General features: G+C 42.2%; 1 protein-coding gene across 1 annotated transcript in view; it reads right to left on the reverse strand.

The window, feature by feature from the left end:
• Positions 1 to 22,427, reverse strand: part of LOC105477975 (propionyl-CoA carboxylase subunit alpha) — a 440,790-nt gene that overhangs the window by 61,836 nt on the left and 356,527 nt on the right. Inside the window, exon 21 of the mRNA XM_011734903.2 lies at positions 16,955 to 17,008. Within this exon, the coding sequence (XP_011733205.2) occupies positions 16,955 to 17,008 (54 nt within the window). The remainder of the gene's footprint in view (positions 1 to 16,954; positions 17,009 to 22,427) is intronic.

The raw sequence follows: 22,427 nt of genomic DNA on the forward strand, positions 1-22,427 counted from the left end.
AGCCTAAATTTTAGTGGTTTCCACAGACAATCAAACCAGCCACAACATTCCCTTAAGCCAAAGCCTAATCCACAGCAAAGCCCTAGCTCTCTTCAATTCTACGCAGGCTGAGAGAGGCGAGGAAGCTGCAAAAGAAAAGTGTGAAGCTAGCAGAAGTTGGTTCATGAGGTTTAAAGAAAGAAACTACCTCCATAACATAAAAGTGCAAGGCAAAGCAGCAAGCGCTGATGAAGAAGCTGCAGCAAGTCACGCAGAAGGTTTAGTTAAGATCACGGATGAAGGTGGCCACACTAAATTACAGATTTTCAGTGTAGACAAAACAGCCTTCTGTTGGAAGATGTCATCTCACTTTCACAACTAGGGAGGAGAAGTAAACATCTGGCTTCAAAGGACAGGCCGACTCTCTTGCTAAGGGCTAATGCAACTGTTGACTTTTACTTGAAGCCAATGCTCATTTACCATTCTGAAAATCCTAGGGCCCTTAAGAATGATACTAAGTCTACCCTACCTGTGCTCTGGAACGGAACAACAAAGCCTGGATGACAACACATCTGTTTAGGGCATAGTTTACCGAATATTTAAAGCTCGCTGTGGAGACCTAATGCTCAGAAAAAAAAACAGTTCCTTAAAAATATTACTACTCATTGACAATGCACCTTGTCACGTGGGAGCTCTGACGGAGATATACAAGGAGATGATGTGGTTTTTGTGCCTGCTAACACAACATCCATTCCTCAGCCCATGGGTCAAGCAGTCATTTTAGCTTTTAAGTCTTATTATTTCAGAAATACATTTGGAAGGCTACAGCTGCCACAGTGTTTCCTCTGATGGATCTGGGCAAAGTAATTTGAAAACCTTCTTCACCATTCTAGATGCTGTTAAGAGTATTTGTGTTGAATTCACATGGGAAGAGGCCAAATTATCAACATGAACAGGAGTTTGGAAGAACTAGATTCTAACCCTCATGGATGACTTTGAGGGGTTCAACAAGTAACTGTAGATGTGGGGAAAATAGCAAAAGAACTAGGAGTGGAGCCTGAACACGTGACTGAATTGCCACAATCTTATGATCAAACTTGATGCTGGGCGCGGTGGCTCACGCCTGTAATCCCAGCACTTTGGGAGGCCGAGGCAGGCGGATCATGAGGTCAGGAGATCGAGACCATCCTGGCTAACACGGTGAAACCCCCATCTCTACTAAAAATACAAAAAATTAGCCAGGCGTGGTGGCGGGCACCTGTAGTCCCAGCTACTCAGGAGGCTGAGGCAGGAGAATGGCTTGAACCCAGGAGGAGGAGCTTTCAGTGTGTGGAGATTGAGCCACTGCACTCCAGCCTGGGCAACAGAGCGAGATTCCTTCAAACAGTCAGGAATAACTAACTCCCAACCACCCAGATGCTCATGTGAGAAGGAAGCCACGTTTGTCACTAGATCTGGGTTTGGTCTTACAGCTGCTCTTCTGATATAAACCACCCTGAGCAAATCCCTTACTTACTGTCCATTTATAATGAAGGCGTTACTGCATCTGAAACATGGGGGTTCCACTGGTGATCTCAAAGGGGAGACTTCAGTGAGATGACAAATATACGGTGCTAGGTACCTACAGGCACTCAGCAAGCAATGATCATCCCCTGTAAAGTAGGTTGGCTTATTGAGTGGCTGAGACAGGAAAAGAGTGGTACAATTTTTTGGCCATGGTGAACTATAAAGGTAATTTTTTTTTTTTTTTTGAGACAGACTCTCCCTCTATCGCCCAGGCTGGAGTGCAATGGCACAATCTCAGCTCACTGCTACCTCCACCTCCTGGGTTCAAGTGATTCTCCTGCCTCAGCCTCCCAAGTAGCTGGTACTACAGGCACAAACCACCACACCCAGCTAAGTTTTGTATTTTTAGTAGAGATGGGGTTTCACCATACTGGCCAGGCTGGTCTCAAACTCTTGACCTCAGAAGGGTAATTGTTAGAACCTATCCACTCATCCTTTCCCTAACCCCTAAATCAGGCAGGGATTCTATTTCAAATGAGGGTACAGTGTCGCTGTGTTCCCTGGTGCTTGGTAATTACCATAGGTAATTAACACAGATACCTTAGAAATGACCTTAGCTGTTCCTCCCACAATCTTGAGAATTTATACCACACAAAACATATGCGGGCTTGGGAAGGCTATTTCTCAGGAACACACACTTGAGATGCTGACTACTGTGTGGCTTCCTAGGTGTCTTGTCAGGCATCCTGCCACATACTTCCTCGCACAGGGGGTGAAGTGCCACAAAATATTAAATAGCCAAGCAATTAAATAGTAGCTGCAAAAAGAACAGAAGAACTTCACAGATGTCACTGTGAGGTGATGCTTATAACACACTCATGTCTTACCAGGAGGATTACAGGGCTTTTACAAAACTGAAGACCAAATGAAGAGCAGCAGCTTCTAGAACAAAGTATTGAGCTGCACACTCACTGTATACCCAAAATGTGTCTTTGGTAAGCAGTAACAGTACATCTACTCAAATGGCAAAAAGGACCCAAATGAACACAATGCAATCACACAAACCAGACTCTGCCCTCAATTCCATTAATGGCTATGCATGGTAGACCTGGTTCATGATCCAGTATGAGGAAGAATAAGAAAAAGTACCCCTTACACACTTCCAAACAGCTAATTGCTAAACACATTCCTAAAGCAAATCCAGTATCAGGCCAAGTAAAGTTTATTTATTTATTTATTTATTTTTGAGATGGAGTCTCGCTCTGTCACCCAGGCTAGAGTGCAGTGGCACCATCTCGGCTCACTCCAAGCTCCGCCTCCCGGGTTCACACCATTCTCCTGCCTCAGCCTCCCAAGTAGCTGGGACAACAGGTGCCCGCCACTGCGCCCAGCTAATTTTTTGTATTTTTTAGTAGAGATGGGGTTTCACCGTGTTAGCCAGGATTGTCTTGATCTCCTGACCTTGTGATCCGTCTGCCTCGGCCTCCCAAAGTGCTGGGATTACAGGCGTGAGCTACCGCGCCCGAGGCCAGGTAAAGTGTATTTTCTTTGCACAAGATATTCAAGTAGGTCATGACATGTGTACTTTGTAAGCTTCCATCCAATAAGTTTTACATGTGTTCTCTCCCAAGCCAAGCTCTCTGCAGCCATCTGGCAATGTTTGGAGACAATTTTGGTTGTTATACCTGGAGACATGTTCTGACATCTAGCTGGTGGACGCCAAGGATGCTGCTAAGGATCCTATGATGCATAGGGCAGTCTCCCACAACAGAGACTTGTCCAAAATGTTAATACTGCCCAAACAGATAATACTGCCCTACTCTAGGGCAAAAATAAAAATTATCACTGTATATGAGACTTGAAATAACTCAGACTGAATCTAAAGAATTATACAGGTGATAAGTAAACTTAAAAGATACAGTTGATGACACCATGGACCTAATTATACCTTAGGTCCTATCATGTCACTCCCCGATTTTAAAAAAGTATGTATTATGAAAGTACATGTTAATTAGCACAAATAATCAAACGTTTGCGCTATCTTCTCATTCTGAAAAGGATCCGGCACACTGCTCCTAAGCTTGGCTCATGAGGCCAGGAATATCATGTGTCTTTGGTATTGACTTTCCAAACTAGATAGTAATCCTACATTAATGTTCAAAATATATTCCAAACTCTAGTCCGGGTGCATTTTAAGCTGATTTCGACATCAGACATGGGGGTCAGCTTTTCTGGGAACAAATATGGGAATCTGTATTTTCACCAGGATTTCCTGGTGATTCTCAAGCATGATAAAACTTGAGAACCACTGACTTAGACTTTGCTTTTATAAGAAATGAGCTGCCACTCCCACTTCCTTCCCACTATTAAGAGTGACAAATAATTCATAGGTAAAAGAGATCAATAGTCCATAGTAACATATGACAGTGCCCCGAAACGGCCTACCTAAAATGATATCCCTTTAAAAGTGAGGCCAGTAGAAGAAAGAATATCTCACAGGCACTTGTCATAAAATGTCCTATATCAGAATGGTTTTGCCATTCTTTCCATCTGAATATATTTTAAGCAGCACTGTTTAAACACAAGGCACCAAATTCCTCCCTGGTCAAGTTTGGTATTGGTGATTCGCAAGATTCTTCAAGGAAACAGATGTTTTTAAGCACCCTGCCACCACAAGGTACACATTTAAATACGTGCTTTCTATTCCGGATTCACTAACAAAACATTAACTATGTTAAGGGGTCATAACCAGGGGGGATTAACACAAATTTGGTTTTTCAAATAAAAGGGAACAATTTTTTCATTCTGTATTTTTCTGTAGGCCAAGCACCAAACTGTAGACTCGGTGGAGACTGTCACTTCAGATGCTAGCATGTCTCCAAGCAAGACAAAGGCGGGCAAATGAAAGGGAAAACGAAGCAAAGGGAGAGTAGGGAGCTACAATAGAAACCGAGTTATTCTTTGCCAAGTGCCTGCCATTTCAGGCATCTTACGAACATTTTCTTTTTCAGCCCTTGCCGTCTCCATAAAAGCAGATAATGTCTGTTCTGCTGATGAGAAAATTGAGGACCAGAGAGGTTAGGTAACCTGCTCAAATTCACAAAGCTAAGAGATGAGTGATCTGAGATTCAAATGCAGGAAGACAAACTCTGCTCATTCCTCCCCACCCCTGCCCGCTCCAGTGTTCACTAGCAACCCGGGAGTGGTTCATGGTAATTTCCTGTGAACATATAACTTGTAATCTCAAATATTTTAAATGGAAAACAATGCAAGGAGTATTGCATGTTTGATTTTTACAACTCACTCTAAGGTGTGCTATGACTTATTCATCTTAGCAATTGAATGGTATCAAGTGAGCCGACATATGTAGAAGCACTCTAAAGCCCTAAAGCATCATACACACAGAAGGCATTATTTATAAATATTAATTTTACTTTGAGGATCTTTGGCAGGTGGCAACAGATCCTGAGATACTTTGAAATAATTTAGTGATACCCTAGGATACGGTGAAATCATAACTGAGGTCACACTAAACTGGCTTCTAATAGTACATACAAATGATTTCAGTAATAAACATGTCATCATTTTGTAAGTGACTCCATTAGAGAGGACAGGCCTCCACCTTAGCTGTGGGCATTTCCTGGAGCTCCATTCCAGGCCTGGCCTCTGCTTTGCCATTGTCCCCTTGGCCAGGTTCATCTACTGCGTGGCTTAGGACCTCAACTCCGCTGGGGCGTCAACTTACATGCTCACTCTTAACCTTCTTCCTGCTCTCCAGACCAGAAATTTCCCTTACATTATAGATGTCTCTTGGCATTTCAAACTTAAATTCGTTAAATCCACCTTTTTAATCAAGTCCATCTTTTCTGTGGTACAATTCTTCTCTTCTTCCTGTTTTTCCTCCCTCAGTCAACTGCATCAGTTATCATACTCTAGAACTCTCAGAATCATCTTCAATTATGCCCAATACATAGAATTGTACACTGGATTCTAAAGTGGCTCTCAAATGTACCCTCTTCTTTCTTTGCCTATTCCCATAAGTTGTCACACACACACACACACACACACACACAAAACCCACACCAATAAAACCAACCACCTCTGATGAGATTATGATTCTTCTTTCAACTCCTTCAGTGAACCTCAGGGTCTAGGGAATGCCATCCAACCTCCTTGGAATGGTCTTGTGTCATCTTGCCCCCAACAGGCTAATTTCATCTTCCAAAGGGACCTTTGTTGCCCTGCCCATCACCCTCATAAGCCAATCTGCTCTTCCTTTAACACTTGGGACATCCTCATACCTCTGTGCCTTTATTAATGTCATTCCATCCTCTTTCTCCATCATCAGTACAGAGTACAGTTTCTACAACCTGGCATCTCTAGGCCTACTGTTCCCCTCTATCTGAAATGCCTTCTCCTGCTTGCAAACTCAATTTGTCCTTAAAGTCATAGCACGAGCTATAAACACTGGAAAACTGTTCACAATTTCTCCACTTTCTTCACCTCAGCCCCAGAATCCCTCTACTTCATACACACCTCTGTTAGCATTCTTATTACTGTACAGTGTAATCAGTCATTTACATTTCTCTATCCCTCGGTGACAATGGGCTCAATGACTGCAGGGATATTTGTTTTCTTTGAATTGCCAGAATTCAGTGTCTGTCATCAATGTAAGATGACTGCGGACTCCCGTGACTACCATTAACTGCTAGGTCTTATGCTCATTTTCAAAAAATAATGTCTAATAAAATATGAAATACAGTTCTTCTCTTCCCTGTGTTTATTGAGGTGTACTTGACAAATGAAATGCAAACTCTTAACCAGAGACCTATGACCTATGGACTGTACTGCTATCAACAAAAGAAACAAATAATAAAGCTAACAGATCTACAGTTCTCTCTGCTACTATATGAGCCTATGCAGTACCCATCTCAGCATTACCATGTTTGCATGGTATTAGTTTGTCTGTCTTCACCAGCTAGTGTGCTACTTAAGGGTAGGGACCAAGTCATGCTCATCTAACCCACTTCCTAGCAGATAGTACAGCAGGCAGGCAATGATTTCTTTTAAATTTTTGTTCGGAATGCATGACACTGCAATACTAATAACCAAACTTTTATATTATATAGAGCATGCCAATTTCAAAAGAATAAAAACTGAGTTATATTCCAAAAGTTCATTCTTAGATTGGTTACATGGCACACACAACACACATTACCACAAAAACAACGTTCAAGAGTAAAATTACTTTTATATTCCATTTCATAAAATCTTATTCTACCCATATTTTGCCTGAAATTTGTATATTTAGGAGCAAATGCAGGAAGGAACGCTATAGATTTTCTTAGCACTGTAAAATATATCGGAACATCAGAAAACTTCATCACCCCTCCACAAAGTGTCTGCTCTGTGACCACCACCTGCTTCCTACTGTTGGACTAGAAAAGGGTCAGGAATACAAAGAGTGTGACTTAGCAGGGAGGAAGCCCTGTGGAGTTGAGGGTAAACAGTCTATAAAGGCTCTGGTTTCTATGCCGGATACTTTCTAACTCCTTCTCTTTTCCCCACCCAGAGAAAGTGGGGACCAATGCAGCTTCGGTTAGGCAGGTAAGATCCAAGGGGCAACTCAACCAGATGACCCACCAAAGCAGAGCACAAGCGCAGAGTCTACCCTAGCAGGACTTGGATCAGCTGCAAAGGCAGGCAGGGACAGGTGGAAAGTTACAGCATGTGCGTGCAAGAAACCCCAGTAAGCCATCATGTCATTCCTGAAACCCCACTGACACAGAGAAAGGGATGGGACAGAGAGAAGGGATCAACTTAAGTCAGACATGTCAGTTGAGGGGCTGCTTGTGGAATTATGAGATATAGAAGACTGAAGAAGTTCTCTGGAAGTTTAGATGATACACAACCAAAAAGGCATGACATCACTTATTTCTCAAGAGAATAAAGAAAAACAATAACAAACTTAATTCTTTTCATTTTCCAATTATTTAAATTTCAAACAAATGAGAGTCTGCTCTATTAAAATTTGATATCCATAAGTGAATTTTCAGAAGCAGAAGACCTTTTTCATGACGTTTACGTATCTATAAATATGAATGATGCAAATTTCGAGTCCTATGATATCAGATGACAAGATACAGCCCAAGCTTCAGCTCTTGCTAATTAAACGAATCAATTAAGAGCCTACAGTTGCAACTGTGTGGCTGCTGTTCTATAGTAGCAATAACAACCCCACGGGGAGGTCTTTTACTACATTAAAATGCTGTCCTCCACAACTCCATCTGATATTATTAGAAACAGTTATTTGTGTCTTGCTGTCATATTAGTAGCAAAGGCAAATTATGGAAATATGCAGACCAGAATGGTCCCAGTATGAGATCAGGTTGGGTTTTCAGCCTCCAAGGGAACAATTGCTGAAATTCCAAAGTTCCCCAAAGTTCTTTAATGGAACTGATAAATCTATCAGCACAGCATTCATTTAGAAGCTAGGTAAGGGTCACATATTTACATACCTTCCTGCTAAGCTGATACAATTCAACTAGATGAATTATCATATTAAGTTTACCCTCCTGAGTTAAACTGATGGAGTTCAAAATTGTTTTCGATGGTTGTCATTAATCGCTGTTACTTCATAAGTGCTTACTTTGAAATCTAATTGTGCTGGTGTATCAAGGGTCATATTAATAGCATTCTTAATGGTAAATCTTTGTAAAACATGTTTACTCTACTAATATTATCACTCAAGCTTTCAAGAGTAATATGAAATAAAGTATATTTATTATCAATAAAAACGTAATTTAAAATGTACAATTTGAGATTTAAATTAGCTTTAAGAACTTTAGCATCATTTGGTTTCATTAGATCTCTGGCTAAGCTTCAAAGATATAGAAAATTTGATTGTTTCTCAAGAGTCCTTGGGTGAATGCCAATACCACAGCCATGAAGAAGCTGTTCAACGGAGTCTAAGCTTATTTTCCCTTTCAAACAAACATTGTTTTTATAAGGGAAGAAAAGTCAGTCTCACTGAGATATGTTTGCCTTATGATAGTACTTTAAAACGTAAATTATAATAAAAATTTGCAATAAAATGGTAACTTCTGCATTCTTAAAGTAACAACAAAATATTTATTCTTATTGTGAAGCACAGTTCAAGGAAGGAATTCTGCTTAAGTAAAACATCAGCTCTCTTCGATTTCTTTGTGAGCTTATACTATCTGATGTACACAGATTCGCAGCTTCACCAAAAACATGCAAACAAAACAAACAAAACCCAGACAATCTGCAATTTGAAATGGGCATAGATATCCTGGAAAAATTCTGTGATCTGCAGCTTACCAACTAAGTGTATGTTAGGGACTGTATGTCCAAATTCATATGCTGAATGCCTAACCCTCAATGTGACAGTATTTGGAGATGGAGCCTTTCAGAGTTCACTACAGGAGGTCATGAGGGTGGGGCCCCATGATGGGATTAGTGCCCTTAACAGGAAGGGAGATCAGAGTTTGCACTCTCTCTCTGCTAAGGGAGAAGAGGCATCCGCCTGCAGCCTAGGAAGAGGGCCCTCACCAGGAACTGAATCTGTTGGCACCTTACTTAGACTTCCCAGGCTCTAGAACTGTGAGAAATAAACATCTGTTATTTAAGCCACCAGGTCAATGGTGTTTCATTATGGCAGCCTGAGCAGTTGTACTTATCAGTTACTGCAGAGAGCTCCCTGGATTCCACAGTCAAGCAATTTGTTCTTAAGGTACTCTGATGGTTAACAGCCTGACTTTAAAGTCAGCGAGGGCTGGTTTTGCATCCTGGTTCTACCAATTATTACCATAGGACACTTATTTAACCTTTCTGTGCTCACTTTTGTCTTCTGAAAACTAGGCATACCCATCTTCAGTGTTTCTGCATTTTTGAGTATGGGGCACGAACTGCAGTCATACAGGTGATGATAAATCGGTATGAAAACACTAGGGAAATAAATGGTAGTACTCAAGTGAGACCTAAGAGGTAACGCTCTGTTCGTAAAATATATATTTAGGTAAGTCACTTCAGTCACTTTTTAGCTTTACATATGTGTCAAGTATGCTTTCAGATCTACATAGCATACTGGCTTGAACAGTGTCATCCCAAAATTCATGTCTACCCAGAACCTCAGAATGTGACCTTATTTGGAAACAGGGTCTCTGCGGATATAATGAGTTAAATGAGGTTTCACTGGTGTGAGTGAGCCCTAAATCTGATGACTGGTGGTGCTGGATGTATGTGTATGAACACACACAGTCATAGGGAGGAAGGCCACATGACAGCGGAGGAAGAGCCTGGAATTACACAGCTACAAGCCAAGGAAGGTGAGGATTGCCAGCAACTACTAGAAGCCAGGTGAGAGGCACAGAACGGACCCTGCCCACAGCTTGATTTTAGATTCCTGGCTCCCAGAACTGAGAGGGAATACATTTCTGTTATTTTAAGCCACCCAGTTTGTGCTAATTTGTTGCACCAGCCCTAGGAAACATGGACTTTCTATGTATTACAGTTTGGGAGTAGCAGAGTAATGAAATGGATAGATACCAAAGGTGAAAATGTGGTATCCTGAGTACACGCATGTACACCCAGGCCAAATGTGCTTTGCTGGGTCATAAAGGCACAAATTTTATCTGAATGTCCCATTCTATTAATTTGGAAAACTTTCCCTTCATTAAACAAAAAACTGGCTAACAATTTTATTTTAATTTTTAAATCCTGGCTTTTAAAATTTTTTTTTTTTTTGAGATAGGGTCTCACTCTGTTGCCCAGGCTGGAATGAAGTGGAGTAATCATGCCTCACTATAGCCTTGAACTCTCGGGTTCAAGCCATCTTTACTCCTTAGCCTTCTGAGCACCTGGGTCTATAGGTGGGCCTGACCACACTCCGCTATTGTGTGTGTGTCTGTGTGTAGAGATGGGGTCTCACTGTTGCCCACGCTGGGCTTGAACTCCTGGGCTCAAGCAATCCTCCTGAGTAGCTGGGATTACAGGCATCAGTCACCATACTTGGCCACAATTTTTAAATCAAGTTCAAACAGCATAACAGGAAAAAGACCTCATGCTTGGACTGAAAGTTTATGAGCGAAAGAACTGAAAGTAGACAGAAAAAACCTACTAAATCTATATAAAATCTGAAATTTATATAAGTGGACATGGGGTTCTACGCACAGAAGGTGGTCCTTCATGTTCCCAGACTATGTATTAGGATAAGCTGGGCTATGCATCAGCAGTAAGTCAACAGAGACCTCAGTCTACTATGGCTTGCAGGTGGCAGTGCTCACTGCCACTCTTCAGCAGGAACTCATGCTGACAGGAGCATCAGCGTCACACACAACCTCCAAGGGGGGCATGGCAGGGACTAGAGGGCTCGCACTTGCTCTTAGCTATCTCTGACCAAAAGTGACACACATGATTACCAGGAGACAATTCACCCCCAAGTCTCTTGCATTTTTCCACTTCTTGTGAGCAAGACACTGATGGTTCTTTGCTGTGAACTATCTTTTCAAAGATGTTTTTACAGTAAACGGCCTTGGTAGAGTGTCTCCTTCCAGATCAAAGGGCAAGTGCGATTACCACACATTATAAAAAGACTCAGGTTCTCTCAACTCAGAGCTCCTCTCCTATAACGCACCCATTATGTGTGCAGGTATCATCTCTCTTTGCATTGCCCTGGGGGAATCTGGGTTCAGGGAAATAGTACAAAGATAATGGTACCCTGACCACTGCTGCTGCTGTCGTAAACTGTCCTTCATCTCTGATCCTGGAGTCTCATGTTTTCTATCAGCATTCATGAAATGTCGCAGGCTGATTTGTCAGCCAGCAAGTAGCATAAATCTCAGAACCTTCACAGTTGTTGACAGTCACTTCCATTCATAGCTCATGGTTAGAACGTGTGGGTGAAGGATTACCCAGGTGCCGAGGCAAGAGACTGAAGGCACAAACTATTTCAGTATAAGAAAGAAAAGAGTTAAAATAAGAATAGTCATAATACAAATTAGATATAGAGATGATCATGGACATTATCAATCATCATAAACATTATGAATATTAGCTTTTAATATTACTCTTTGTTACATTACTAATATAACCTAGGAATAACCGGCGGGCATAGGGTCAGGTGCTGAAAGGACATTGTGAGAAGTGATCTAGAAGGCAAGAGGTGAGCCCTCTGTCACGCCCACATATGGGCCGCTTGAGGGCTCCTTGGTCAAGCGGTAATGCCAGTGTCTGGGAAGACACCTGTTACTTAGCAGACCATGAAAGGGAGTCTCCTATCCTTGGAGGAGTCGGGGAACACTCTGCTCCACCAGCTTCTTGTGGGAGGCTGGATATTATCCAGGCCTGCCCGCAGTCATCCAGAGGCCTAAACCCCTCCCTGTGGTGCTGTGCTTCAAAGGTCATGCTCCTTGTCCACTTTCGTGTTCCTCCCATACTCCTGGTTCCTCTTTGAAGTTTGTAGTAGATAGCGGTAGAAGAAACAGTGAAAGTCTTAAAGTCTTTGATCTTTCTGATAAGTGCATAGAAGAAAACGCTGATGTATGCTGCCTTCTCTCTCCCTGCTTCGGCTACCTAAGGGGAAGGGCCCCCTGTTCTATGATCACGTGATTTGTTTGACCTTGTCAATCACTTGCAAGATTCACCCTCCTTACCCTGCCCCCTTGTCTTGTATGCAATAAATATCAGCGCGCCCAGCCGTTCGGGGCCACTACCGGTCTCTGCGTCTTGATGGTAGTTGTCCCCCGGGCCCAACTGCTTTCTCTTTATCTCTTTGTCTTGTGTCTTTATTTATTACAACCGCTCGTCTCCGCACACGGGGAGAATACCTGCTAAGCGCTGTAGGGCTGGACCCTACAAGAATGAGTCATAAAAATCCACACCTAACCCTTCTTGCCTTATTAAAAAGCCAAATGACATATACTTAATTTGTGTCATTCACATACTAAATTAATGTATTTTTGCGTCCCACATCACAGAGAAATACACAAAAAGCTGTAAGAAGTACTTCTCAGAGGTGGAAAACAAATGGTTGATAAACAGAAATAGCCAATAAACAAGAAAAGATGTTCTACTTCATTAATAATCAGGATAAAGCAAATTAAAACAACGAGGGCACTATTCGCACTGGCAAAAATTAAGAAGATCCTAGTGAAGATGTGGAACAAGGTGAACTCATTCACTGCATAGTCAATGCACAAAACCCTAAAGAAACTACTGCATATAGCCGGGCACGGTGGCTCACACCTGTAATCCCAGCACTTTGGGAGGGTGAGGTGGGTGGATCATTTGAGGTCAGGAGTTCAAGGCCAGCCTGGCCAATACGGTGAAACCCCATTTCTACTAAAAACAGAAAAAGTATCCGAGTGGGGTGGCGTGCACCTGTAGTCCCAGCTAGTTGGGAGGCTGAGACAGGAGAATTGCTTGAATCCAGGAGGTGGAGGCTGCAGCGAGCCAAGATCGCACCACTGCATGCCAGCCTGGGTGACAGAGGGACACTCTGTCTCAAAAAAAAAAAAAAAAAAAAAAACAATTGCATATGTGCCATCAGTACATGTACACCCATGTACCAAAATGCTTCGGGTAGCAGTGAGAATTACAGCACAAAACACTGGAAACTACCCACTTATCCATCAGCAGCAGCCTAGTTTATCAACACCACAGCATCCTACATTGCTGAGCGTAAATGAATTACACCTCCACGTAGCATACATGAGTCTCACAAACACAGAGCAAAATAACTAAGTCACAGATGATTCCAGAATATAATTCTATGTGTTTATCAACTTTAAAAACATGTAAGACAAAACTGTGTATCACTTAGGGATATAAATGTGGGAAAATTATAAAGAAAAGCAAAGAATGATAAATACAAGTCAGGAAGATGTTAGTTCCTTGTGCAAGGAGAGAATGAGTGACAGAATGGGAGTAACACAGAGACCTTCCAAACTAATGGTTACATTTTAAAAAAAACTTCAGGCTAGTAGCCTCCTTCTCAAGGAAGGCTTCCCTGGTGACACCACTTACAATTTTGGTCACTCTTTCCAATATTTTATTCCCCCGCTTGCCTAATTTATTTACTTTTTTCATTAGCAGTTACCACTGCTTGACATACTGCATATTTTACTTTTTTGATGTATTTGATCCTCCCACCTCAGCCTCCCAAAGTGCTGAGTTTATAGGCATGAGCCACCGAGCCAGGCCTATATTTCTTTAGTTTTCTTTTCAAGTCTAACACTTAGGTCCTATGCTGGCCAATTTCAGTCATTCATTTGCCCAATCCTGACTGAATACCTCCTCCAAGCCAGGCCTTGTTCAGGGCACTGGGTAGAGCACGCTGAACAGGACAAATCACCCTGCACTCAAGGAGCTTATTACTTCCAGGTGAGGAAGATAGACAACAAATATATCAAAAAAGTAAAATATGCAGTATGTCAAGCAGTGGTAACTGCTAATGAAAAAAAAAAAATAAAGTGGGTAAGTGGGAAATAAAATGTTGGAAAGAGTGACCAAAATTGTAAATGGTGTGACCAGGGAAGCCTTCCTTGAGGAGGAGGCTACTCAGTAAAGACCAGAAGAAAGTGAGGAAACCCCTGGGCAGACATCTAGGGGCAGATGTTAAGAGAGAGGGAGAGAGAGAGAGGGAGACGCAGAGGAGAGAGAGTGAGACGGAGAGGAGAAAGAGGCAGAGGAGGGCGCGCGCGAGGAGGGGAGGAGGGCGCGCGCGAGGAGGGGAGGAGGGCGCGCGCGAGGAGGGGAGGAGGGCGCGCGCGAGGAGGGGAGGAGGGCGCGCGCGAGGAGGGGAGGAGGGCGCGCGCGAGGAGGGGAGGAGGGCGCGCGCGAGGAGGGGAGGAGGGCGCGCGCGAGGAGGGGAGGAGGGCGCGCGCGAGGAGGGGAGGAGGGCGCGCCAGAGGAGGGGAGGAGGGCGCGCCAGAGGAGGGGAGGAGGGCGCGCCAGAGGAGGGGAGGAGGGCGCGCCAGAGGAGGGGAGGAGGGCGCGCCAGAGGAGGGGAGGAGGGCGCGCCAGAGGAGGGGAGGAGGGCGCGCCAGAGGAGGGGAGGAGGGCGCGCGAGAGGAGGGGAGGAGAGAAAGCAATCAAGGATTAATTCAAGTTGCCATTTTCTGAGAGAGGAAAAACTGAAAGAGAAAGTGTGTGTTCGAGCTCAGTTTTCGATATGTGAAGTTTGAGACACCGATTAGAAACCCAGTCGAGATGCTAAGAGCAGAGACAGCACGAGTGGACTTCCCGGCACGAACACTGAGGAGTAAACGCAGTCCTCTCCATCCACATAATGCAGCTCTGTGTGGCCCTTAAGACGACTGATGTCGACCTTATGGACTGACACAGAAAGGTGTCCAAGATTTATTACTGCATGAAAAGATGCATAATTTTCTGGAACAATTATTTATTGCTAATAACTTCAAAACCTCTAGGGGATAGGATATATACTTCTTTGATGGTTAATTTTATGTGTCAACCTGACAAGGCCACGGTACCCAGATGTTAGGTCACACACTGAGATACATCATTGAAGATATTTTTAAACGAGATGAACACCGAAATCAGTAGATGAGAGTTTAGCAGATCATCCCCCATAGTGGGGTGGGCCTCATCTAACCCATTAAAGGCCTGAAGAGAAAAAGACAGATCTCCCCAAGCAAGGAGGGCTTGGGCCAGTGGACTGTCTCTGGACCTGAACTGCAAGGCTCCCCTGGGTCTCCAGCCTGCTGATCTACCCTGCAGGGTTTAGTCTTGCCAAGCCTCCACAACTGCCTGAGCCAATTCCTTCGATCTCTCCATCTTTCTCTTTCTCTCTACACATACGCACACATCTTGTTGATTCCGTTTCTCTGGAGAACCATGACTAATGCAACATCTTATGACATATATTTGAATTGTATTTAAAATTTTTTACAATAAGCATGTATTACCTTACTAATCAGAAAAACAAGAATAATCACAAAACTTAATTCCAATAATTAAAATTTAGGTTACATTGACCAAGTGCCTATACATATATTTTATATACATAAATTATATATACATCTCTATAAACAATGAAGCATTCAGTAAACACACATTTTTATTAACATCCTTCCTATCTCAATGGCTGCAAAACCCTTTTTCACGCAAGCTCTCTTGCATGAAATACCTCTTGATATTCTTGCAGAATACCTTTGATGCTCTCAATAAACTCCCGAGTTATCTGAAATGCCCCAATATGCATTCATATCCTGAATGAGGTACCCAAAGGACATGAACGGACATTTCACAGATTAGAAATGATATCTGGTGAATGAATACATGGAGAAATATTCAAATACAATAGCAATAAACAGAAAAATGAAAATTTAAGTTTTTTTTTTTTGGAGACAGGGTCTCACTTTGTCACACAGACTGGACTGCAGTGGCACGATCTTGGCTCACTGCAACCTCCGCCTCCTGGGTTCAGGTTCTTCTCCTGCCTCAGTCTTTTGAGTAGCTGGGATTACAGGCATCCACCACCACACCCAGCTAATTTTTGTATTTTTAGTACAGACAGGGTCTCACCATGTTGGTCAGGCTGGTCTCAAACTCCTGACCTTGTAATCCGCCCGCCTCAGCCTCCCAAAGTGTTGGGATTACAGGCGTGAGCCACCGCGCCCGGCCAAATAAGGTACCTTTTTAAACAAATTAGTTTGAAAATTATAGTAATTAATACTAATTATAAACTTGTAAGCAAAATAGTAATAATAAATTGAACCTCTTCAGCAGATCAAGTTTACTAATCTTGAAAATCATAACTCACACTAGGTGAGAGTACGAAATTGTGTTCTAATACATGATGGGTGGTGTTCGAAAGAGACATAAAATAATTGGCAACATGTATAATAAGCCATAAAACTATTTATGACTTTGATTCTATTTGGGAGGAAATGTATCATACATGTTTAAAAATATCTTATCCACATTTGAAAGTAACTCCAGGCCGGGCACGGTGGCTCACACCTGTAATCCCACACTTCGGGAGGCAAAGGTGTACGGATCACTTGAGGCCAGGAGTTTAAGGCCAGCCTGGCCAACATGGTGAAACCTCATCTTTAGAAAAAAACATACAAAAATCAGCCAAGCATGGTGGCGGGCCCCTGTAATCCCAGCTATTTGGGTGGCTGAGGCACGAGAATCGCTTGAACCTGGGAGACGGAGGTTGCAGTGAGCTGAGATTGCACCACTACACTCCAGCCTGGGCAACACAGTGAGACTCTGTCTCAAAAAAGATAGTAATAATTCCAAACATTAAAATAAAGTGAAATATATGAAGTTGTTCCCTAGAATATCATTTGTAATGGCAAAAAAAAATAGAGGTAATTTAAGTATCTACCAGTAATGAAACCAAGTTCAAACACATGGGCTACAACTAGTTGAACACTTTTTTCTCTGTAAATTAAGAGAATAATGATTTCATACTTACCACTGTACCGAGAAACTGAATGCTCATGTTTCCACCTGCTTCTCGAGACAGACACTAAAAAACAAACACGAGACATAGAATGAACTCATATCCACACAGCTTGCAAGTAATGTTCACGATAGCCAAAAACCTCAAATGTCCATCAACTGATGGATGGGTAAACAAAATATAGTATAGCCATACAGTGAAATGTTATTTGGCCATAAAAAGGAATGAAGTACTGATACATGCTACAATAGAAGTCGGTCACAAAGGATCATGCATTATATGATTCCACTTAATAAGAGATGTCCAGAATAGTCAAATCCATGGAGATGGAAGGAAGATTGGTAGGTGCCTCCAGAAGGAGGGCTGGGAGGACATGGAGATGATTACTAATTGGTGTCGGGTTTCTCAAGGGTGTAAACACAGTCTAAAATTGACTGTGGTCATGGTGGAACAACCCTGTGAATTGACTACAAACCACTGAACTGTAACTTTAAATGGGTGAATTGTACGGTGTGTGAATTCTATCTCAATAAAATAGTTATAGAAAATGAATTAGCATTTGTTTAAAATAACAACGATGCAATTCTATGTCCAGAGAGTAGTGAAATAACTTCTTTATTATTCATTTATTTATAAATAAAATTTGTTTAAAGCAAATACATCACTTGCATATATCTTGTTTGAATTTTAATTAAAAGTAAATACTATGACTATTAAAAATTTAGTTAAAAGTAAATACTACTGCTACTAAAAATGGGTGACTAAGTAGTATACTGGAAGCAGACTACACTTTGAGATAATTCTCACCTATAAAACTGGTCTATTGGGCCAGGCGCAGTGGCTCATGCCTGTAATTCCAGCACTCTGGGAGGCTGAGGCAGGCAGATCACCAGGTCAGGAATTCGAGACCAGCCTGGCCCATATGGTGAAACCCTGTCTTTACCAAAAATACAAAAATTAGCCAGGCATGGTGGCGCGCACCTGTAGTCCCAGCTACTCGGGAGGCCAAGGCAGAAGAATCACTTGAACCCAGGAGGCTGAGGTGAGGTTGTGGTGAGCCAGGATCGCACCACTGCACTCCAGCCTGGGCGACAGAGTGAGACTGTCTCCAAAAAAACAAAACAAAACAAAACAAAACAAAAACAACTTGCTCTATTTAATCCTAACATATTCCTCAGAATTATTCCTCTTCTGGCTAATCAGAGAGGACTCAGTGACTTCAAAGACTACACACACAAATAAAGCAGTTCTAACTAAGCCAACATCATTTTTTTAAGTTCCCAGATGTAGAGTATTAGTGGTTTTCACTCAACTACATGCCATGAGCATTAGGATACAGATGTATACTAATCTTATTCCTTTTTACAAAAGTGGTTTACCAACTCTGATCTCTACAATCACAAAAGTAATAGAACCCAGAGTGAAACTCTAGAAATCAAGCTGAGTCCTTGGTTCCTTGACGGAGGGAGGTTAGATCAATAAGAAAGACAGTGGTTTAATGCAAAATCTTTTCCCCTACTTGCAAATATTGCCAAGTCAATTGACACAACAGTAATCTGAATAGCATACTCAAGGCAGTGTGGTATAGAGTAGAAAAAAATCAGTATGGGAGCATTTTAACCCATTTCACTTAGTTTTCCTTTTTTTTTTTTTTTTTGAGACAGAGTTTCATTCTCGTCACCCAGGCTGGAATGCAATGGCACAATCTCGGCTCACAGCAACCTCTGCCTCCCAGGTTCAAGTGTTTCTCCTGCCTCAGCTTCCTGAGTAGCTGGGATTACAGGCACCCGCCACCACATCTGCCTAATTTTTATATTTTTAGTACAGACGGGGTTTCACCATGTTGACCAGGCTGGTTTCGAACTCCTGGCCTCAGCTCCCAAAAGTGCTGGGATAACTGGTGTGAGCCACCATGCCCCACCAACCCATTTCACATCTTTTTTTTTTTTTTTTTTTTTTTTTAGACAAAGTCTCGCTCTGTCCCACAGGCTGGAGTGCAGTGGCACGATCTTGGCTCACTGCAACCTGTCTCCTGGGTTCAAGCGATTCTCCAGCCTCAACCTCCCAAGTAGCTGGGACCACAGGCATCTCCCACCATGCCCGGCTAATTTTTTGTATTTTTAGTACAGATGGGGTTTTGCCATGTTGGCCAGGCTAGTCTTGAACTCCTGACCTTGTGATCTACACCCTCAGCCTCCCAAAGCGCTGGGATTACAGGTGTGAGCCACCGCGCCTGGCCAACCCATTTCACTTCTAAGAATTTATCCTGAGGAAAAAATATGAGGATAGGCAGGAAAATAAAGCTGAACAAATATCACAGTATAGTTGACAGAACTGAACAATGGCAAGCAATGTAAATGACTGGGAAGGACGGCTAAATTATGGTATATATCCAGCCTGCCATTTAAAAAGTTTAAAGACATGAAAAATGCTTATAGTATATTTCCAAGTGCAAGAAGAACAAAACAATATGTTCAGAATAAGCTTTGTAAAAAAAAATATGTTATAGAAAAAATTCTAGAATTAGTGTACATAAAGCTGTTATTTCTAGGCAAAAATATTAGTTGACTCTCGTTTTCACTTATCTGTTTTTCCTATTCATTTATATACATATGTTGAACTTAATGAAGGCAAAAAGAGACAGAAAACAAAATGGAATAAAACAGACTCCTTTCCTGTGTCTTACAGAGACTCAATTAAGAAAGGAGCATTGATTCCTAGGTTTTGACACTGGCACTTCTGCGTTGCTCATCTATCTAATCATCCATCTATCTCTCAGCTGTGTTGGGCACTGCTGGCTGAATTAAGACCCACCTTCCAGGAGACTAAGGAAAAGACGTCACAATTATTGGAAAATAAGTATAATTCAATACGATAAATGCATAGTACAAAATGTACAAGGTATTATGGGATAAGAAGATAGACTAAATGAGCAGAAAGGTTAAGAAAGACATTAGATAGGTTAAGGTTAAGACAGACATTAAAGCTGGATATTTAAAAACAAACAGGGGCAGGGTACAGTGGCTCACGCCTGTAATCCCAGCACTTTGGGAGGCCAAGGTGGGTGGATCATTTGAGGTCAGGAGTTTGAGACCAGCCTGACCAACATGGTGGCTCTACTAAAAATATAAAAATTAGCAGGGCGTGGTGGCAGATGCCTGTAGTTCCAGCTATTTGGGAGCCTGAGGCAGGAGAATCGCTTGAACCTGGGAGGTGGAGGTTGCCGTGAGCCAAGATTGTGCCATTGCATTCCAGCCTGGGTGCCACAGCGCGACTCTGTTACAAAGAAAAAAAAAAAAAAAAAACCACAAACAGGATTCAGCCATTATGAAAAACAGTATGGAGGTTTCTCCAAACATTAAAAATAGAACTACCATATGATCCAGCAATCCCACTACTGCATATATATCCAAAGGAAAGAAATCAGTTATGTCAAGGAGATACCTGCATCCCCATGTTTATTGCAGCACTATCCATGATGGCCAAGATAGGGAATCAACCTAAGTGCCCATCCACGGACCAACGGAAACAGAGAATGTGGTATATATGCACAATGGAATATTATCCAGACTTAACAAAGAAGAAAATCCTGTCATTTACAACAACATGGATGAACCCGGAAGATATTATGTTAAGTATAATAAGCCAAGTACAGAAAGACATACCATATGACCTCACTTACATGTAGCATCTAAAAACGTCAAACTCAGTAGAAAATAGAATGGTGGTTGGGGAGAGGGGGGGTTGGGGAAATATTAATCAAAACCCACAAAATTTCAGTTATAAAGGAGAAATAGGTACAAGAAAGCTATTGTACAATATAGTCACTACAGTTAATGACAATGTATTAATATATTCTTGAAATTTTCTGAGTATATTTGAAGTGTACCTCACATACAGAATAAGCATGTGAGGTAATACATAAATGTTAATTAGTTCAATTTAGCCATTCCAGTGTATTCGCTGTTTGAAGTGTATACTTCAAAACATGTTGTACATGTGCTAGTTTGAAAGTTTGTCTCTTCCAAACCTCATGCTGAAATGTGATCCCCAGTGTTGGAGGTGGGGCTTAATGGGGATCTCTGGGTCTCTAGGAAGGATCCCTCATGAATAGATTAATGCCCTCTTTGAGGGCGAGTTCTCGCTCTTAATTCCCAAGAAAGCTGGTTGTTAAAAAAGAGCCTGGCACCTCCCTCCCTTCTCTCACTCTGATCTCCGCACACACCAGCTCCCCTTGGCCTTCTTACCATGAATAAAAGCAGCCTGAGGTCCTCACCAGATGCCTCATCTTGAACTTTTCCAGACATCAGAATCATGAGCCACATAAACTTTCTCTTTATAAATTACCCAGTCTCGGGTATTCCTTTGTAGCAACACAAAAGACACTAAGACAGCACGACAAATATATGCAACTTTAATTTATCAATTAAAAAACAAATTACAAATTTTAAAAATTAGCAGGAATTCTCCAAAAGAAAACTGAAAAGGAGCCAGGATTGGTGGCTCACATCTATAATCCCAGCACTTTGGGAGACCGAAGCAGGTAGATTGCTTGAGGTCAGAAGTTCAAAACCAGCCTTGTTAACCTGGTGAAACCCCGTCTCTTCTAAAAATAAAAAAATTAGCCAGGCGTGGTGGTGGCACCTGTAATCCCAGCTACTTGGGAGGCTGAGGCAGGAGAATCACTTGAACCCGGGAGGCGGAGGTTGCAGTGAGCCAAGATTGCACCACTGCACTCCAGGCTGGAAGACAGAGCAAGACTCCGCCTCAAAAAAAAAAAAAAAAAAAAATTGTGGGCTGATGAGACAGTTAATGCAAATTTCAGATGAAGAGATGGTACAATGGCATGGCGAGTTTAGCGAATGTTAAGCAGTTCAGTGTGGCCAGAAATAGGGTTGCATCAAGGTGGAAGTGGCAAGAAAGGAAACCAGGAAGGAATTATAAACCCAGGTCAGATCTTGTACAGAGAGAGCTCATGCTTGACCAAGTTCTTACACTTAAGAACTGGAGTGTGACACGCTCATGTTTTAGAAAGACGGTAGTCTGAGGTCATGCCGAAGATATACAGAATGGGGAAGAACCAGGCTAGGAGGCCGAGTAAAACACCACTACAATCATTCAGGTAGGAGCCTGATGTGCCAAGCAGCCACAACAGCAGAACTAAGTCTGATTCAGACCTAGGACCTTAGGATGGAGAGAGCAAACAAACCCGAAAGACGATCTCAATTTTGCTCTACAGATGAGGAAACTAAGGCACAGGAATATAAAAAGTAATTTGGCTACCTGCAACTCTGCACGAAAAATTTTAATCTTGGTCCTGAGATTAAAAAAAAAAAATACAGTAAGCCACTGAACTGCTTGCGTGGCAAGAAAGTCTGCGCATTCAGCTTTCTACGACAAAGACTGCAAAAGCAGCTACAGATGGCAGACAAAAATGAATGAATGTGGCTATGTTCTAGTGAACTACTTATCAATAACATCTGAA

The sequence above is a fragment of the Macaca nemestrina genome, chromosome 16, assembly GCF_043159975.1.
Source record: "Macaca nemestrina isolate mMacNem1 chromosome 16, mMacNem.hap1, whole genome shotgun sequence".
In the NCBI taxonomy this organism is placed as follows: domain Eukaryota; kingdom Metazoa; phylum Chordata; class Mammalia; order Primates; family Cercopithecidae; genus Macaca; species Macaca nemestrina.